Here is a 17,225-nt window from a genome sequence, read left to right as displayed (position 1 = left end):
TTTCTCACGAAATTCATGCAGAATTCAGCAATATCAAATTCATGCAGTATGAAATCCTAGGGGTGTAAAGCATGTCGGAAATCTTTCCCACTAGAATATCTAATTCAACAATATGGAAGTCACTCTGAAGAAAAACCTTATCAATGTAAAGCAAGTAGTAAAACTTTCTCATGAAAGTCATGTAGAATCCAACAATATCAAATTCATACAGGAAGAAATCCGAGGGGTATAAAGCATGTAGGAAATCGTTCCCACTGAAATCATACCTAACTCAACACTATCAAAGTTGGACAAGGTGGGAAACCTTTCTCAATAAAGTAACATCTAAGACAAAAATAATAAATTCATACAGGTAACAGTTCACATGAATTTTCACGGAAGAGGTAGGAAAATGTTCTCACAAAAAATATCTAATTCAATTAAAATCCCAAAGAGGGAGACACTGGGAATCCACCAGTCATTCAAGCAGGCTTCCTACCATGGAATAATCCTCCTGGTCTTCCTTCCACTATCCTTGGGTGGTACCTTGTTTCCTTACACCTCATATAGGTGAGACTACCCGAAGAACCCTTTGTTCTTTCTGATTCTCTTAACTTTACCAGAAGTCCATCCAATCCAATGCAAGTTACAGCATTTTCTCTTCTGGATTTAGGACCAATCCCATCCTGGTCCAGTGCACAATCTCCTGAGGGCTTACTTTTGGCTCTGCATTCAGGCAACTCTACGGATAACAGGGATCAAACCCGGTCGACCACATACAAGGGAAGCATCTTACCTGATGCAGGATTTCCCCAGCTCTAGAAATACTTAAGTATAAGTCAGTAACCTCAAAATTCTAGTGGGCCTTACCAATCAGATCAAGCCTGTCCAGAAGAGGCTACATTCTTGACTTCAGAGTTGTTTACTTGCTGGAATCTGACAGATACATATATCAGGAAATGAGTATATTCCAGGCAAGTGAAAGATCAGGGTAATGCAAGTCAAATCCTCAAGAGGCTTATCAATTGGTATTTGTCTGTAAGATATTAAGAAAATACCAAACACTTATCACCTGTAGGGCTGGAGTGATAGCACAGCGGTGGGGCGTTTGTCTTGCACACAGCCAACATGGCCGACCCGAGTTCGATTCCTCCGCCCCTCTCGGAGAGCCCGGCAAGCTACTGAGAGTATCTTGCCCTCACAGCAGAGCCTGGCAAGCTACATGTGATGTATTCGATATGCCAAATACAGTAACAGTAACACAGTATCACCTGATATCTCTCAGCAAAATAGCAAACATCAAATGCTAAGACAGAGTACTGGGATGCCAGGCATCAAACTGATGGGCTGCATGCAAAGCAAGCAAACATGTAGGAAATCTTTCCCACTGAAAAAACATCTAATTCAACAATATCGAAGTCACTCTGAAGACAAACATTTCAAATGTGAAACATACACAGTCTCACAAAAGTCATGCAGAATTCAGCATCATCAAATTCATACAGTATGAAATCCTAGGGGTGTAAAGCATGTAATAATCACGGAGGAGGCAGGAAAATGTTCTCACAAAAATGTATCTAATTCAATTAAAACACCCAAAGAGGGAGAGTTTGGGAATCCTCCAGCCTTTGAGGCAGGCTTCCAACCATGGAATAATCCTCCTGGTCTTCTTTCCACTGTCCTTGGGTGGCACCTTCTTTCCTTACAACTCATAGAGCTGAGACTACTTGATGAGCCCTTTGTTCTTTCTGATTCTCTTTACTTACGAGAAGTCCATCCAATCCCATGCAAGTTACAGCATTTTCTCTGCTGGATTTGGATCAATCCCAGTCCGGTCCAGCGCACAATCTGCTCAGGGCTTACTCTTGGCTTTGCACTCAGGCAACTATACAGATGCCAGAGATCAAACCCGGTCGACCACATACAAGGGAAGCATCTTACCTGATGCAGGGTTGCCTCAGCTATAGAAATACTTAAGTATAAGTGAGCAAAATCAAAATTCTAGTGGCCCTTACCAATCAGATCAAGCTTCTCCAAAAGAAGCTACATTCTTGACTTCCGAGTTGTTTACTTGCTAGAATCATGAAAATAGAATATTCCAGGCAAGTGAAAGATCAGGGTAATGCAAGTCAAATCCTCAAGAGGCTTATCAATTGGTATTTGTCTGTAAGATATTAAGAAAATACCAAACACTTATCACCTGGAGGGCTGGAGTGATAGCACAGCGGTGGGGCGTTTGTCTTGCACACAGCCAACATGGCCGACCCGAGTTCGATTCCTCCGCCCCTCTCGGAGAGCCCGGCAAGCTACTGAGAGTATCTTGCCCTCACAGCAGAGCCTGGCAAGCTACCTGTGATGTATTCGATATGCAAAACACAGTAACAGTAACACAGTATCACCTGATATCTCTCAGCAAAATAGCAAACATCAAATGTTAAGACAGAGTACTGGGATGCCAGGCATCAAACTGAAGGGCTGCATGCAAAGCAAGCAAGCATGTAGGAAATCTTTCCCACTGAAAAAACATCTAATTCAACAATATCGAAGTCACTCTGAAGACAAACATTTCAAATGTGAAACATACACAGTCTCACAAAAGTCATGCAGAATTCAGCATCATCAAATTCATACAGTATGAAATCCTAGGGGTGTAAATCATGTCGGAAATCTTCCCACTAGAATATGTAATTCAACAATATGGAAGTCACGCTGACGAAAAACCTTATCAATGTAAAGCAGATAAAAAAACGTTTATAAAGTTTCTTCTGAATATATAAAGTATCTGCTCTATTTTAGAGTCCTATTTGGGGACCCTGATCTCTCAAAATTGGTCAACTTATTGAGGCCACAGTCAGTTATGTAACTAACATAACATACCCACCGTTTATTCAGCGATGTGATCATTTTTAGTCATTCCTTTTTGGTAATGAATGACTTCTCATATAATATTTGTGCAGAGACATTCCTTAAGATTTAAAGGCATCCATCTCTCTTGGTCACCACTATTAAAGATACCAAGTACTATTATTCCTCCTGTTATTCAGCAGAGGGATAACATGGTGTAAGATGACCCTGCTCTCTAGGCAGCAGGTAGACTACAGAGAACCTTGACACATTCCACACTGTGTAGACAATTAAAGGACCTCAATCACCTTCAGAGTGACATCTCTATTTCCTAAAACTGCACGTGAGGGCAGGACTGCAACCAATGCCTCATGTACTTCTCCAAATGTGGGAGAAAAGAAATCTGATGTGCAATGAAGGACGGCGCAAAAGTACCTTTAGAGCACCCCATAAACCTGTTATTTCCATCTTCAAAGTGTACTACATATCTGGAGCAATTAAAATCTTGTGGGGCTGGAATAAGGAACAAATTCTCAGATCAATTCAAAAGAATTGAAAATTCAGAGAGCTAAAAAAAAAAAGAGAGTCCACAAATGTCCCAAAAACAACAGAAATGAGATCTGCCTGCAGGAGGAAACCTGACAGATGGATTGGAATGGGATAGGAGAAAAAAATCCAATAGTTGTGCAGGGAAGTGCAGACTTTCAAAGTCAGCAGAATTTTTTTGCTTAGTACCAGTAAGAAAGGCTTTGGTTACAAAAGTTCCTGCTTTCCCAAAATAACAGCACCAGCAGATTAGTACTCATCAATAGGAGATTCTGACCCACAGGGTCCTCCAAACAGCATCAGGAGTAATTCCTGAGACTGAGCCAGATGAAAAACCTCCATACCATGGAGTGTGACCCCAAAAGGAAGAAAGAAAGTGAACAGGCTATGTTATGCGGAACATTTCAACCGACCTACCACTACAGCTTTTGCAGAGCACCTGCGGAGGTCCCTGATCAATTGCAAGGATTTGATCATCAAGACAGTGAAAGCCAGACCGCAGCAAGGCAACATCATCGTGCAGGACGTGAAGAAGCAGACTGGCGCCTTGTTCAGATCCTGGGAGACCCCCTCACAGCGCAGCTGCAGGATAAGGTCCACCTGCTGAAACCCCTGCTCGTCTATCTGATCTTCTATGCCGCTGACCTGAACCCGGACCCTGAGCCCGAGGCCCCTGCACCCAGGACCCCCTCCACACTACAGACCCCTCCTAAGTTCCTCCAGCCCCACCGTCCCAAAGTTCAGATGCTTCAGAAAAAGTATCTCTGATGGGACCAATGCAGCGTATGCATATGCAGGTTCTAGAAACTTCCTACAGTAAATACCTTTTCTCTCTTTCTTTTTAATAACCCTAGCCTAGTCTCTTTCAGAACAAGTCTTAAAGACATCAGGTGTATATATATTTTTTATTAAATTATTTATCTGGTTTTTTTTTCCAGTGGTAAAGGCCCAAAACTATACGCATCATTTACCACTGCCATCCAGATGTGAAAATAAATAATTAAAAAGCCATCAACATCACTGAAAAGCGTCCAAACTGCCTCAGAAAGACTGGGAGCACTGGGTCTCCCTCATGGGGAGCAAGCCACACCCTCCCCCCAAAACTGTGCCTGTCGATGATGAACTCTCACTTGGTCGCCAGACTCCTGCATTCTCCTGTCATGAATGCAGGGATAGGAGTGAGGCCCTAGGAGGGCACATCACAAACCACTGGATAGTCAAAGGCTACAATTAAAAGTTTTTTTAAAAAGGAAAAAATTAAGGAGATGCTGAGTAAGGAGAATTTCATCTAGGAGCACACCAATCCTGGCATCTTGTCCATGGCAAAAGCAGGACACAACACAAAAGACTCCCAGGTTTGCCCCTGCAACATCAAACTGACTGGTTGGATGGCAGGAACAAAGATTTTGGAATGCTCGAATAGGAAATGAATATTGTGGAACCCAGGAAGCATTTTGCATCCTGAAATGGCAAGAGCACCCAAAATATGATCTCAGACTGTGGACAAGAATTGGCTTAGGATTTTTCTTAGAACTACCAGAACATTGGGCAAGAGCACTAAATAGTGAGTAGGACATTTGCCTTTTACTTCTTGAATCCACCTTCAATCCACAGCATCTAATATGGTTCCTCAAGTTCTGCCAGGATTAAGTCCTGAGTTTAGAGTCAGGAATAACCAATGAGCATCGCTAGGTGTGGTCCCAAAACAAAACAAAACAAAACAAAACAACTAAACCACAACACCATTCCTTCTGTTCCTCAGGAGCCCTCCATCCCATACATACTCATGTCCTCTGATGCTAGTGCTTTCCTTTCAGTTTCATATTATTATATATTCCCTTTCCACTTTCAGTGAGATTGCAGAAGCTCATGATTAAATAAATAAAACAATGAGCGAGTTGTCCAAAATATTACAGAAGGGGCTAGATTCAGAATACAGAGCATAGGGAGTTTGCCTTGCTCGTTTCTGACTCAAATTCAGTCCTGGAGCTATAGGGGAAGCCCAGAGCCTTTCCATGACACAACTGGCTTGTGGCTAGCTTCCTCTTTCCACACCTCATTCAACGATGGAAGGAGCTGCTATTCTGAAAAACTCAATCTCTTAGGAATACACACATCAGGGTTTTGTGCTTTACATTTTTGAGTTTAAAAAAAATTTTTAAAAAAGAGAGCTAGAGAGCCAGTACAACAGGCACGGCTGGATAAATTGTTGGGGGGGGGGGGGGGACAAAACAGGTGAAGGGTACCAGAAATATAATTTCCTTATTAGAGGAAACTAGGAAGTGGAAGAAAAGTTTGTGTTCACCAAGGGGGGGGGGGGAGCAGATTACCCCCATTATCCTGACCATCCTACAAAAACTATTTAACAGATTGCCTGACATACTCATACCAATTTCAATGATGTTCACTATAGCCTTAGAACTAATAAACTTGCCCTGCACACAGCTCACCAAGGATCGATTCCTGAGCTTAATATCAAGAATAAGCCCTGAGACCTGGTGGTATACCCATCTCCACCAGCCTCCACCCAGAAAAATTAAAATTAACCAAGAATAGTTTACTTCTCCCCAGAGAGGATCAATTTGGGATAAGCATAATGAGGGGCAGAGCTCAAGCGATACACTTTCCCTGTTAGAGGTCACCACGGAAAAATACCCTGGTGTTCAAGGGGTGGCACAGTTCTTCTGGTTTTCAACAGATTTCCTGCAGAGCCCATCAGAATTCCAATGACGCTTTCCACCAGAACTTGCAGCTGCCAGGGTCATCATGGGCAAAAGTCGCTCCACATGATGGGCTGCTTCAATAAAATTTATTTTGGAAGACCTTGGTACCAAACACAGGTTGTAAGGCAGCAGAAGAGCACAGACAGCAGGTATAGGAAGGAAAGATTCTAACTTGGCATGATCATGAAACTGTGCAATCTTCTGATCAAACCATAAATATAAGACTCTTAAAAAACAGGAGCCAGCCATACCAGTTTTCCCAATCTTCCTCAACTCTACTTCAAGAGCTCACCGAATTTCTAAAAGATACCAATGAAATCACCTCTGGGGACGGTGCTTTTTGAGGAGGAGCGTGTGAACTTCACGTGGAAAGAATGGCAGTTCCTGGCTGATGAACAGAGGATCCTGTTCAGTGAGGAGACACTGGAAAACTACAGGACCTGGAATCATTGGGACACTCTGTCATCACACCTGAAGCAATCATCAAGTTGAAGAAAGAGTAGAGCCATGAAAAAATAAAAATAAAACAAGGAGTAGAGCCATGGATGATAGATAACTCAAAACAGAGTCTCTCAGGAGAGAAACACAAATAAAAAAATGTAGAAAAACTTTCTCAATGAAGCCAGATCTAATTCCACATGAAAGATTTCATACAGAAGAGAAACCCTATGTACAAAAAAAAATGTTGGAAAACATTCACAGTGAAATCCTCTCTCATTCAACATAAGAACTCAAACAACAGAGAAACCTAATTCATGTACTGAATGCTGAAGATCTTTCTCTTGTAAGTCATGTCTGATTAAACATAAGAATTCACATGTGATAAACCCTACCAATGCAGTGAATGCAGGAAGAAATCTTTCTCCATTAAGTCATTACTGACTGAACATAACAGGATTCACAGGAGAGAAACCCTGTAAATGTAGGGAAACATTCTCATTGAAATCAAACCTCACTAACCATGAGAGGAGACCCTATACATGTAGGAAAACTCTCCTTTTAAATCATACCTCACATTGGGCTGGAGCGATAGCACAGCAGGTAGGGCATTTGCCTTGCACGCGGCCAACCCAGGTTCAATTCCCAGCATTCCATATGGTCTCCTGAGCACCGCCAGGGGTAATTCCTGAGTGCAGAGCCACGAGTAACCCCTGTGCATCACCAGGTGTGACTCAAGTAGAAAAAAAAATTATACCTCACTGAATAGGAATGAAATTCATGGAGAGAAAACCTGTGAATGGAAAGTAAACAGGAAAACTTTCTCCTTATAATCATATCTCATTAAACAATATAGAATTCATACACGTGAAAACCCTGTTTATTGCAAAGAATGCAGGAAAACCTTTTTGATAAAATTGTACCTCACTCAACATAATTCGTGCAGGAGAGAAACCCTATGAATGTAAAGTGTGGATAAAAACTTTTTACAACAAATAAGGTCACCCCATACACAACATATCTTACAAAGGAGACAGACCCTTAGAGCATGAAACGTAGGCAAAGATTATCCATGAAATGAAACCTCACTGAACTTGAGAAGATTCATGAAGGAGAGAAATCCTGTGAATGCAAGAAAACTTTCTACACGGTGGGAAAGCCAGCCCACACTGCCTTCTCTCTGAGTGGACCCCGTTGTTTCAGGATTGAGCCTTACTGAGAAATTACCTTGCTGAAAATTCAAGTATGCAAGTTTTTGTGGCTGATATCTTGACTTGGGATGGGCTCCTTCCCCTTACCTCCCTGGTACTTCTAGAAGCTCTGGCAGTAAAACCCATGAATCACCCACCGTTCCGTGTAGGTTCATCTATTGTTCTTGCTCCAGAGACTCAAAATCATGAAAGAGATGAAGCAGCAGCCAAAACTCCTTCTATCACCCATGCATGGCTGAGACCTCAGGGGCCAGCCCAGGGCCTGTTCAAACTGAGCCCCAGAAGCTGCTCACTCTCCAACAGCAAAATCGCAGTCATGCATCTGGAGAGACTCCACTCTCTCAGAACAGAGCCTTACCCAGTAATTAACCTGCTGAAAGTTCAGGTGTGCAAAATCTACAGGCTTTGTGACTAAAATCTACAGGCTTTCTCAGTGTTGGGACTGGCTACTTTGTAAATCAGTGTTTAAATAAACTTCGAAACTTAAAGGAATGATGGAACTTTCAGAACCATGGAATCCTGAATTCAGAGCCGAGATATCAACCCTGAGAGTCACAGTCTGCGAGTCTATGACAAAATGGTTAATTCTCAAGGATTGACAGAGTATTTAAGTAAGGTGTGTTCCTTGCATGCAGGAGACCTGGGTTTGGTCCCCAGCAAAGCATATTTTCTCCCAAACCTGTCAGGAGTGATTCCTGAGTACAAAGCCAGAAGTAAGACCTGAGCAGAGCAAGATATGGCCTAAAATACAAAACCATGTGGTTCCCGAGTACAGTGAGGAGTAATTACTGAGGGTAGAGCTAGCAGCAACCCCTGAGCTTCACCGGGTCTGACCCCCCAAAAAATAAATTAGTTTGAGTTTTAAAAAATAATAAAACTCTCTTGCTTCACCAAAAACAGTAAAAAGGAAAGAAAATAACAAACTTTCTAGACTGAAGGAACACAATGGTTACTCTCAGAGAGAAGGAGTTGGTAGTGGAAAGAACCAGCAAGGTCTTTTTCGTGGTGGGATAGCACTCAAAGATTGGTGGTGGATGTTGTGACAATTATACACATATAAAGGTCTGAAGCTAACAGCAGAACCATCACAATATTTCAAACCAATTTTAAGGCAATTTTGAAAAACTGCATTTTTGTATGAGGCAAATTTTGTTGTGTCAATTTATCAATAAAAATAAGTGGCAAGGAACATATGTGGAAGTGTATCAACAAAATTGTTCAGGAAAAGACACATCTCAACATAAACAGAACAGACTAACAGCTTCATTACTGTATCTATATCACGCTACTTATACCGAATTAAGTCACACATCTCTATCGGTTTTATCTGCCAAATGGACAGTCATCCAACACAGACGAAAATTCAAGAACTGATATTTTCCTATTTCTTAAATATTTCTCATCCTTCTTAGGGGGGTTATAGGTTCTTGGATCTATATATGAACCAATTTACCACATGTAATCTGATTAGTAACAAATATATTCCCAAGGACAACAAACTGCGCTTAAAAATTGAGAACATCAGGCAACGGAGAGATAAAAAAGCAGGTTAGGCGTTCGATTGCAAATAGGTAACCTGCGTTCAATTCCCATGGCATCCAACATGGTCTCCCAAGAACTGTCAATAGTACTGAGTACAGAGCCAGGAGAAATCCATAAGTATCGCCAGGTGTTACCTGCCCCCCCTCGAAAAGAAGTAAGGACATCCGACTATAGAGAGTACATCTCTCTCAAGGATTGATATACAAGGGAATAAAATATTTGATCTTCAGAAGATTTTACATATTCAAAAGTGAGAAATAATTGGTTTTGCTTTTTAAGAACTGCTTCTTAAAATAGTTCAAATCTGGGGCCAGAGAGACAGTTCGGTGTACAGATTGTTTCTCTTCCAGGCAGTTGCCCTAAGTTCTGTCCCCGGAACCTCATATAGTTCTGAGCCCTGCCATGATTGACCCCTAAACCAGAGCTAGAAGTCATGAGTACCTCATGATGGGACTCTACATACATACACGCACGCGCACGTGCGCGTGCACGCGCACACACACACACACACATACACACACACACAAGAAGAAACCATTTCATCTCAAATTCTACCAAGCAACTCAATCGGCTGCAGTCTCAGTGACGCCTGTAGTCTCTGGAAGTAGGGGATCCCCAATCCTGGGAGTGCCAGGATCTTTGATACCTGTGGGATTTATCACCGCTCCTACTCGTAGCCTACACCTACTCCTACTCCTGCGACCATGCCATTCAGAACGCTCCTTGTGCCTGCCAGCCAAAGTGGGTATCTGACCTTTGATCTCTGTCCCTAGGCCTATTCTTTTCTTCCGTTTCCACTCTCCTACATACGGACCTGTGTTCCTGTCTGGCTTCTTCTTTGGCTCCCTGTCTTGGGCCTCTGCTCCAGAGTGGTAGGCTGTCCTGACCTCAGAGGAGCTGTGGTATTGCTTCAGCCCCTCCCTGGACTCTTACTTCTGAACCTTTTCAGAGTTCTTGCTGTTGAACTTTTTACAGTCAAGGGAATTGTTTTCCTTTAGCATCTTGCTTCTGGGTGATGAAGAGGAGACTGGTGGATCTGGCTGTACCTCCCGCTTTTCATTTTCTTTTTTTCCTTTTTGTCTGGAGAGAAAAAAAATGGACGGGAGGAACAAATAGGAAATGAAAAAACATACAACTCTCCCCAAAGTTTCCTATTTTCTAAATACACTAGATCAAATGCAGAACCAGTTGTAAGCCAAAGCACCATCAGGTGTGACTCCCACCCCCCAAAAATAATTTGAAGTTGGGGTGGTGGGGCTTGGAGGACCACATAGTATGCAAGAGTGCAAAACTGGGTTGGCTGTGTATAAATCAAACACCCAACCCACTCACTGTACTATTATCATCCAGTTTAATAATTTGAATTTTAATAGTATATTAATATTCATGGCAAGACAGCAAAAACAGCAAGGTTTATAAGATGAAGAGTCAAAGTATCCCAATCGTCATCCTCCAATTTAAAAATGATGAGCTTTGTAAAAGTCTTAGAAGATTTTCTAGAAAGTTCGTAAGCCCATCAGTATATTCCTTAAATTTACGTTTCTCTAGAGAAGTCGGATAAATTAAAACAGTATCGGGGTGGAGCAATAACGCAGCAGGTAGGGCGTTTGCCTTGCACACTGCCGAACTGGGTTCGATTCCCAGCATCCCATATGGTCACATGAGCGCCAACAGGTGTAATTCTTGAGAGCAGAGCCAGGAGTAACCCCTGTGTATTGCCGGGTATGAACCAAAAAGAAAAAAATTGTGTTTCTATACTTGTATCTTGAAATAAACTTAAGTTTACTAAGTCACTATTTTTTTAATAAAAAAATTTTTAATAGTGAGACATCATGAGGTACAGTTGCAGACTTACACATTTTTGTGCTTGGGTTTCAATTATACAATGATCAAATACCCACGGATCCCAGTATCCCTCCCACCCCCCATACCGCCCTCCCACCCTGCCTCTGTGGCAGGGTATTCCCTTTTGTTCTCTCTCTTATTGGGTGTTGTGGTTTGCAAATGAGTCAATGGGTGACAATCATGTTTAGTCTATAGTCTACCTTCCGCATGCTTCTCCCACCCTGGGAGGATCATCCCAACACCTTTATTTGGTGTTCCCTTCTTTATCTGAGCTCCCTTTTCCCCTAGTATGTGTGGTTGGCCTCCAAGCCATGGAGTAAAATTCCTGGTACTAATCTCGGCCATTCTTGGGTGTTAGTCTCCTATTTTGTTACTTTATGTTCCCCAGATGAATGTAATCTTTCTATGTCTATCCCTTTCTTTCTGAGTCATTTTGCTTAACATGATACTTTCCATGTAGTACCACTTGTATGCAAATTTCGTGACTTCCGTCTTTTCTAACAGCTACATAGTACTCCATTGTGTAAATGTACCAATGTTTCTTTAACCAGTCATCTGTTCTCGGGCACTCAGGTTTTTTCCAGATTCTGCCTATTGTAAAGAGTGTTGCAATAAACAGACAATTGCAGATGTCACTTCGACTATACTTTTTTGCCTCTCTGGGATATATTCCTAGGAGTGGTATTGCTGGGTCAAATGGGAGCTCAATTTCTAAGTTTTTGAGAATCGTCCATACTGTTTTCCAAAAGGGCTGAACCAGTCGGCATTCCCCCAACAGTGAAGGAGTGTCCCTTTCTCACCACATCCGCGCCAGCACTGGTTGCTTTTGTTCTTGTGGATATGGGCCAGTCTCTGTGGTGTGAAGTGATATCTCATTGTGGTTTTGATCTGCATCTCCCTGATGATTAATGATGTGGAGCATTTTCCCATGTGCCTTTTAGCCATTCGGATTTCTTCTTTGTGAAAGTTTCTATTCATTTCATCTCCCCATTTTTTGATGGGGTTGAATGTTTTCTTTTTGTGGAGTTCAACCAGTACTTTGTATATCCCTGACATTAACCCCTTATCAGATGTGTATTTGGCGAATATCCTTTCCCATTCTGTAGACTGTCTCTGTGTTTTGGTTATGTCACTATTTCTTAACAGTTTTGGTTATATGAACATTTATTTCCTATTTGAAAATAAACTTACCTTTTTATCGTTCAATAAACAGCTTTATTCATCAAAAAAATTAAGACCACCTGGAATCATTTTTGGTCATAAAATTTTACCTTTTATGTGTTTTTTTGTTGGTTTGTCATCTTCAGAGTCCTTAGATGAACTTTTTGTAGGTGTGTAATCCCCACAGCCCGTCTTCTGAAGCAGTCTGGACACAGTATCCAATTCATCTGAGTCCATAGGAGCCCTATAGTTAGACACATGATCCACTGGAGGAGTTCGTCCTTTGAACTAATACAGAAAGTCGACGCATCAGCAAAGACAGCCCTCCTACCAAACGAAGTGATCCACAAAAACTTCCTGCTAACTCTATCTCTGGGGAAATCTCCAACACTGTTTGCCCAACTGTTGTGTTTGAGTACTCTTTCCCAGCTAGCAATTTTCTCTGCAGACCTTAGGGCTACTGAGCCCCTGAGGCAAGTGCACTAGCATCTTCTGTCAGTTTACCCCTGTGTGCCATACAAATATTTTTGTGCTGTATTGATGTCATAAAAAGGTAAAAGGTAAAGGCCCTCCCGTTGATCGTCGATTTGCTCGAGCGGGCCCAGTAACGTCTCCATTGGAGACTTTGTTGTTACTGTGTCTGGCATATCAAATACTCTCGGTAGCTTGCCGGGCTCTCCGAGAGGGGCGGAGGAATCGAACTCGGGTCGGCCATGTTGGCCGCTTGTAAGGCGAACGCCCTACCGCTGTGCTATCGCTCCAGCCCATTGATGTCATGATATAAAAAAAAAAAAACTCCAGGAATTTTTGTGACTAGCCCACACTGATACTTTTGCTGTTAAATACAAACTCTGGGCAAACAACAAAATAGTCATCACTCACATTAATCAACATCATTTCATTTTTTTAAGCATAAACTTAAAAATTCTTTTTTGATGGTGGGGGTTATTGAAACAATACTGAATGTGCTCAGATGATATAGGGTGTCCAGATCATAACCCTGGTAAGGCACAAGTAGGGTATGAGCCCTACCAACTGTAGGATCACTTCACTCTCTAATAGATACTTAATTCTATAGTCATTAGGCACCCAACATTCCCAAAGTCTAGCTTTTATTGTTCCAATACAAGGTGTGATTTTAGTTTTACCTTTAAGTCTAATCTACCTCTTATCATCTATCCAATTTCCAACTTAAAAACATTTTTGAGTGGCTGGAGAGATAGCACAGAGGATAGGGCGTTTGCCTTGCACGTGGCCGACCTGGGTTCGATTTCCAGCATCCCATATGCTCCCCCCAGTAAGGCCAGAATTAATTCCTGAATGTAGAGCCTGGAGTCCCTGTGCATCCCCAGATGTCATAAAAAAAAACCAAAATAAATAAATAAATAAAGACAGTTTTGAGGGGCCAGAGTTATAGCACAGAGGGTAAGGCATTTGCCTTGCATGTGGCCGATACAGGTTCGATCCCCAGCATCCCATATGGTTTCCTCAGCAAGGCCAGGAGTAATTCCTGAGTGCAGAGTCAGGAGTAACCCTGAGCATCGCTACGTATGACCAAAGAGGGAAAAAATGTTTTGAAAACCATCCCTTCTTTGACTGACTTTGAATATAGGATCCATAAAATGAAAACCTATAACCCCATTCCATGCTGTCCTTGTAACTACTTATTACTGGTGCAATCAGTGACAAATTCTCTAAGAGTAACTCTCCTGGGCTGGAGAAATACAGTGGTGAGGTGGGAAAGGTAAGAAACAAAGGCCTCCCTGGGTGGGTGGTGGTATAGCTAATACTGAGGAAGAAAAAAGTGCTGACTGGAGCAGAGGCCCATGTTATTGCTTCCTAGAACAATTTCCCCACATCCCTGAAACTTTTATTGTCTCATCCTAGTGGCCCCTGGGCCTGTGTGAATCAGGGGAAAAATCAAACCAAACCATTACATCAGAAACATTCAGCCAAATCCTGCTTCATACTTTTACTCACCTTGAAGCCATTAAAATTGTCAACAGCCAGAATTGTCCTCCGGTGGTCTTCATAGCAAAGTAAACAGAATCCCTTGGATTTCCCAGTCTTCTTATTCCGTACCAGATTTATGTTAACGATCTCACCATGTCTATTTACCAAAAAAACACTATTTGAAGTAAAATGTTCAGAATGGATGAAAAACAAAACTTAAATATTGACTATAAAAGACAAAGCTAGAACCAGATGATGAATGAAGGTTAACAACAAAAAGGTATACCAAGCGAACTAAAGCAGGACAGTGAGTAGAGCTCTTGCCTTGTATGCAGTCAACCAGGTTCAATCCCTAGCACCCCATATCATTCCTTGAACCCACCAGGAGTGATCCCTGAGCACCACTGGTGTAACACCTCCAAAAAAGATAAAAAAGTTAATATAATAGGAAATGTCCCATTTAAAAAGTGAGTGAAGAAAAGTTCCTGCCACAGAGGAAGTCTTGAGAGTGGGAGGTGAAGCGTGGTGGGAGGGGAAACTGGGGACACTGGTGCTGGGAAATGTACACTGGTGGAGAGATGGGTGTTGGAACACTGACTGAAACTATATCTTGAACAGCTTTGTAAGGGTCTATCTCACAGTGATTCAATTAAAAAGAAAGGTAAAAGGTTTAAACATAGTGATAGTATTTAAGATTCAAAATGCATGCCTCCCACCGAAATTAACATACCCATCACTGCCAGGACACATCCCAGAGCACAGACCCAGGAGTAATTTCTGAGTAGAGCTCGGTGTCACTGGGACAACAGTATAGCTAGTAAGGTGCTTGTCTTGCACACGGCCAACCCAGGTTCAATCCCCGGCATCTCATTCATTCTCCCGAGCACCACCAAGAATGATTCCTGAGCCCAAAGCCATGAGTATTGCCAGGTGAGGCAGGAAAACAAAAACTAGTATTTTTAATAGAGTCAGAAAAAGAAAACAGGAAGCAGAAAACTCAGTGGTGAGTTCAGTATATGCTTTGCAAGTAGGACACCTATGCTCAATTCCTGGTACCAAATGCTCCCCCAGGTACCACGAGAAGTAATCCTCCAGCACTAAGCTGGGAAAAGTTCCCAGGCATCACTGGATAGTGCCAAATAACAAAAAGAACAAATAAAAATTGATGAATACATTATAAACATAATCAGACACAGATTTCTGCCAAAATCTAGAATCTTTAACAGAAAGTACTAAAACAGCTCAAGTGATACCAAGAACTTTTTACTTACTTAATTGCTGAAGTGATAGCATAGAGAGTAGGGCGTCTGCCTTGCGTGTACAGCCGACCCAGGTTCGATTCCTCCATCCCTCCTGGAGAGCCCGGGAAGCTACCAAGAGTACCCCATCCGAATGGCAGAGCCTGGCAAGTTCCTTGTGGCGTATTTGATATGGCAAAAACAGTCACAACATGTCCCACAATGGAGATGTTACTGGTGCCCACTGGAGCAAATCGACGAACAAGGGGAGGACAGTGTTGCAGTGTACTGTTATCTGCCAATGCAATTAGGAGAAAACATATAAATCAGAAATAAAAGGTGAAACCATATCTGTTTGAAGATTAGATGTGATTGTACTATAGAAAACCCAAAATACTCTTAATTAAGAGTCCAAGATTTACTTAAAAATCACAATGCCTAATTAAAATTTTTCTTAAAACTAGGATATAATTACAAATAAACCACTTTCTTGAATTCAAACAGTGATTGGTTAGAAATATATAATGGAGGAGGAGCCACATTTATAATTAGCAAGAAAAATAAAATTAAAAAACTTCAGGGGTCAGAGCAATAGTACAGTAGGGAAGGTACTTGCCTTGCAAGTGTCAGACATGAATTCAATCCACAGTATCCCAAATGGTCTTCTAAGCACTGCCAGGAAAAATTTCTGAGGGCAGAGCCAGGAGTAAACCCTGAGCATTGCTGCCGTGTATGGTCCAAAAACAAAAATAAAGAAATAAATAAACTTGAGGGTTTGGAGAAAGAGTACAGTGGATAGGGCACATGCCTTACACATATCCCACCTGGGTTCTATTCCCTATATAAGGTCCCCCAAGCACTGCCAGGTCTAATTCCTGAATGCAGAGCCAGCAATAAGCCCGGAGCACGCAGACTATGGCCAAAACAAAACAAAGAGTAAGTAAATAATGAAAATGGACTTGATCAGGGCTGGAGAGAGAGTACAGGGGTCAAAGCGCTTGCCTTAAATGTGACAGACTTGGCCTAATCCTTGGTATGACATATGGGCCCTGAGATCTGACACAAGGGGTCACCTCTAACAGAGCCAGGAATAAGCCATGAGCCCCATCAGGTATGACCCCAAAAGAAAAATAAAGTATAAATTGTACTTTTAGTAATACTTTTTATATCTCCCCAAAGAAACAGAGATTTAAATAAATATAAAAATATTCCTTGTTCGGCTTAATGGCTCTAGGGTGAGATACAAAAATATTCACACATATACCAATAAGAAAACATTTTTGGATCATTTTAATGCATTATTCATAACAAGTAATACAAAATGTATTATCTAGGACTTGGTTTGAAGGCAGGCTTAAGTTGCAGTAGGACAATCCGAAATAATGGGGGTGAGAAGGTGTAATGGTGGTGGAATTGGTGCTGGAATAATGAATGTATTAAATTCTTGTGAACAATTTCCAACATTCTTGTGGCTCATATATTGGTGTTCTTGGTGGTGAAAAATAAGTACTGGTCAAGGGGAATGTGTTTGATCATTGAATGACTGAGACTTAAACCTGAAAGCTTTGTAACTTTTCCCATAGTGATTCACTAAATAAAAAAAAAAGAAAAGAAAAAAAAGAATAACTAGGAATGGAGCTGGAGTGATATCACAGCAGATAGGGCATTACCCTTGCATGTGGCCAACCCGGGTTCAATTCCCAGCAATCCACATGGTCCCTTGAGCACCGCCAGGTGTAATTCCT

General features: G+C 41.7%; 1 protein-coding gene across 1 annotated transcript; it reads right to left on the bottom strand.

Annotated features, from left to right (window-relative positions):
- Nucleotides 1–4,555: 4,555 nt before the first annotated feature.
- LOC130018092 (RNA-binding motif protein, X-linked 2-like) lies at nt 4,556–15,616 on the bottom strand. The gene is made up of 4 exons (XM_056108942.1): nt 15,514–15,616; nt 14,270–14,399; nt 12,400–12,577; nt 4,556–4,593 (listed from the first exon to the last, which is right to left on the bottom strand). Exons 1-4 carry the CDS (start codon nt 15,588–15,590, stop codon nt 4,556–4,558), a joined length of 423 nt encoding a protein of 140 aa, XP_055964917.1. The 5' UTR covers nt 15,591–15,616.
- Between the last annotated feature and the right edge of the window lie 1,609 nt (nt 15,617–17,225).

Source organism: Sorex fumeus, unplaced genomic scaffold (genome assembly GCF_029834395.1).
Source record: "Sorex fumeus unplaced genomic scaffold, SorFum_2.1 ptg000236l, whole genome shotgun sequence".
NCBI lineage: Eukaryota > Metazoa > Chordata > Mammalia > Eulipotyphla > Soricidae > Sorex > Sorex fumeus.
Note: the sequence above shows the minus strand (reverse complement) of the source record. Positions and strands in the feature narration are given on the sequence as shown.

Excerpts from the sequence above, each read along its gene's own strand:
- LOC130018092 (XM_056108942.1), bottom strand. The coding sequence starts at position 15,590 with ATGGAGGAATCGAACCTGGGTCGGCTGTACACGCAAGGCAGACGCCCT. Across the intron at positions 12,578-14,269 it reads ACAATTTTAATGGCTTCAAG|TTCAAAGGACGAACTCCTCC; the intron begins GTGAGTAAAAGT and ends TTTCTGTATTAG. Across the intron at positions 4,594-12,399 it reads AACAAAAAAACACATAAAAG|CCTTTGACTATCCAGTGGTT; the intron begins GTAAAATTTTAT and ends TTTTAATTGTAG.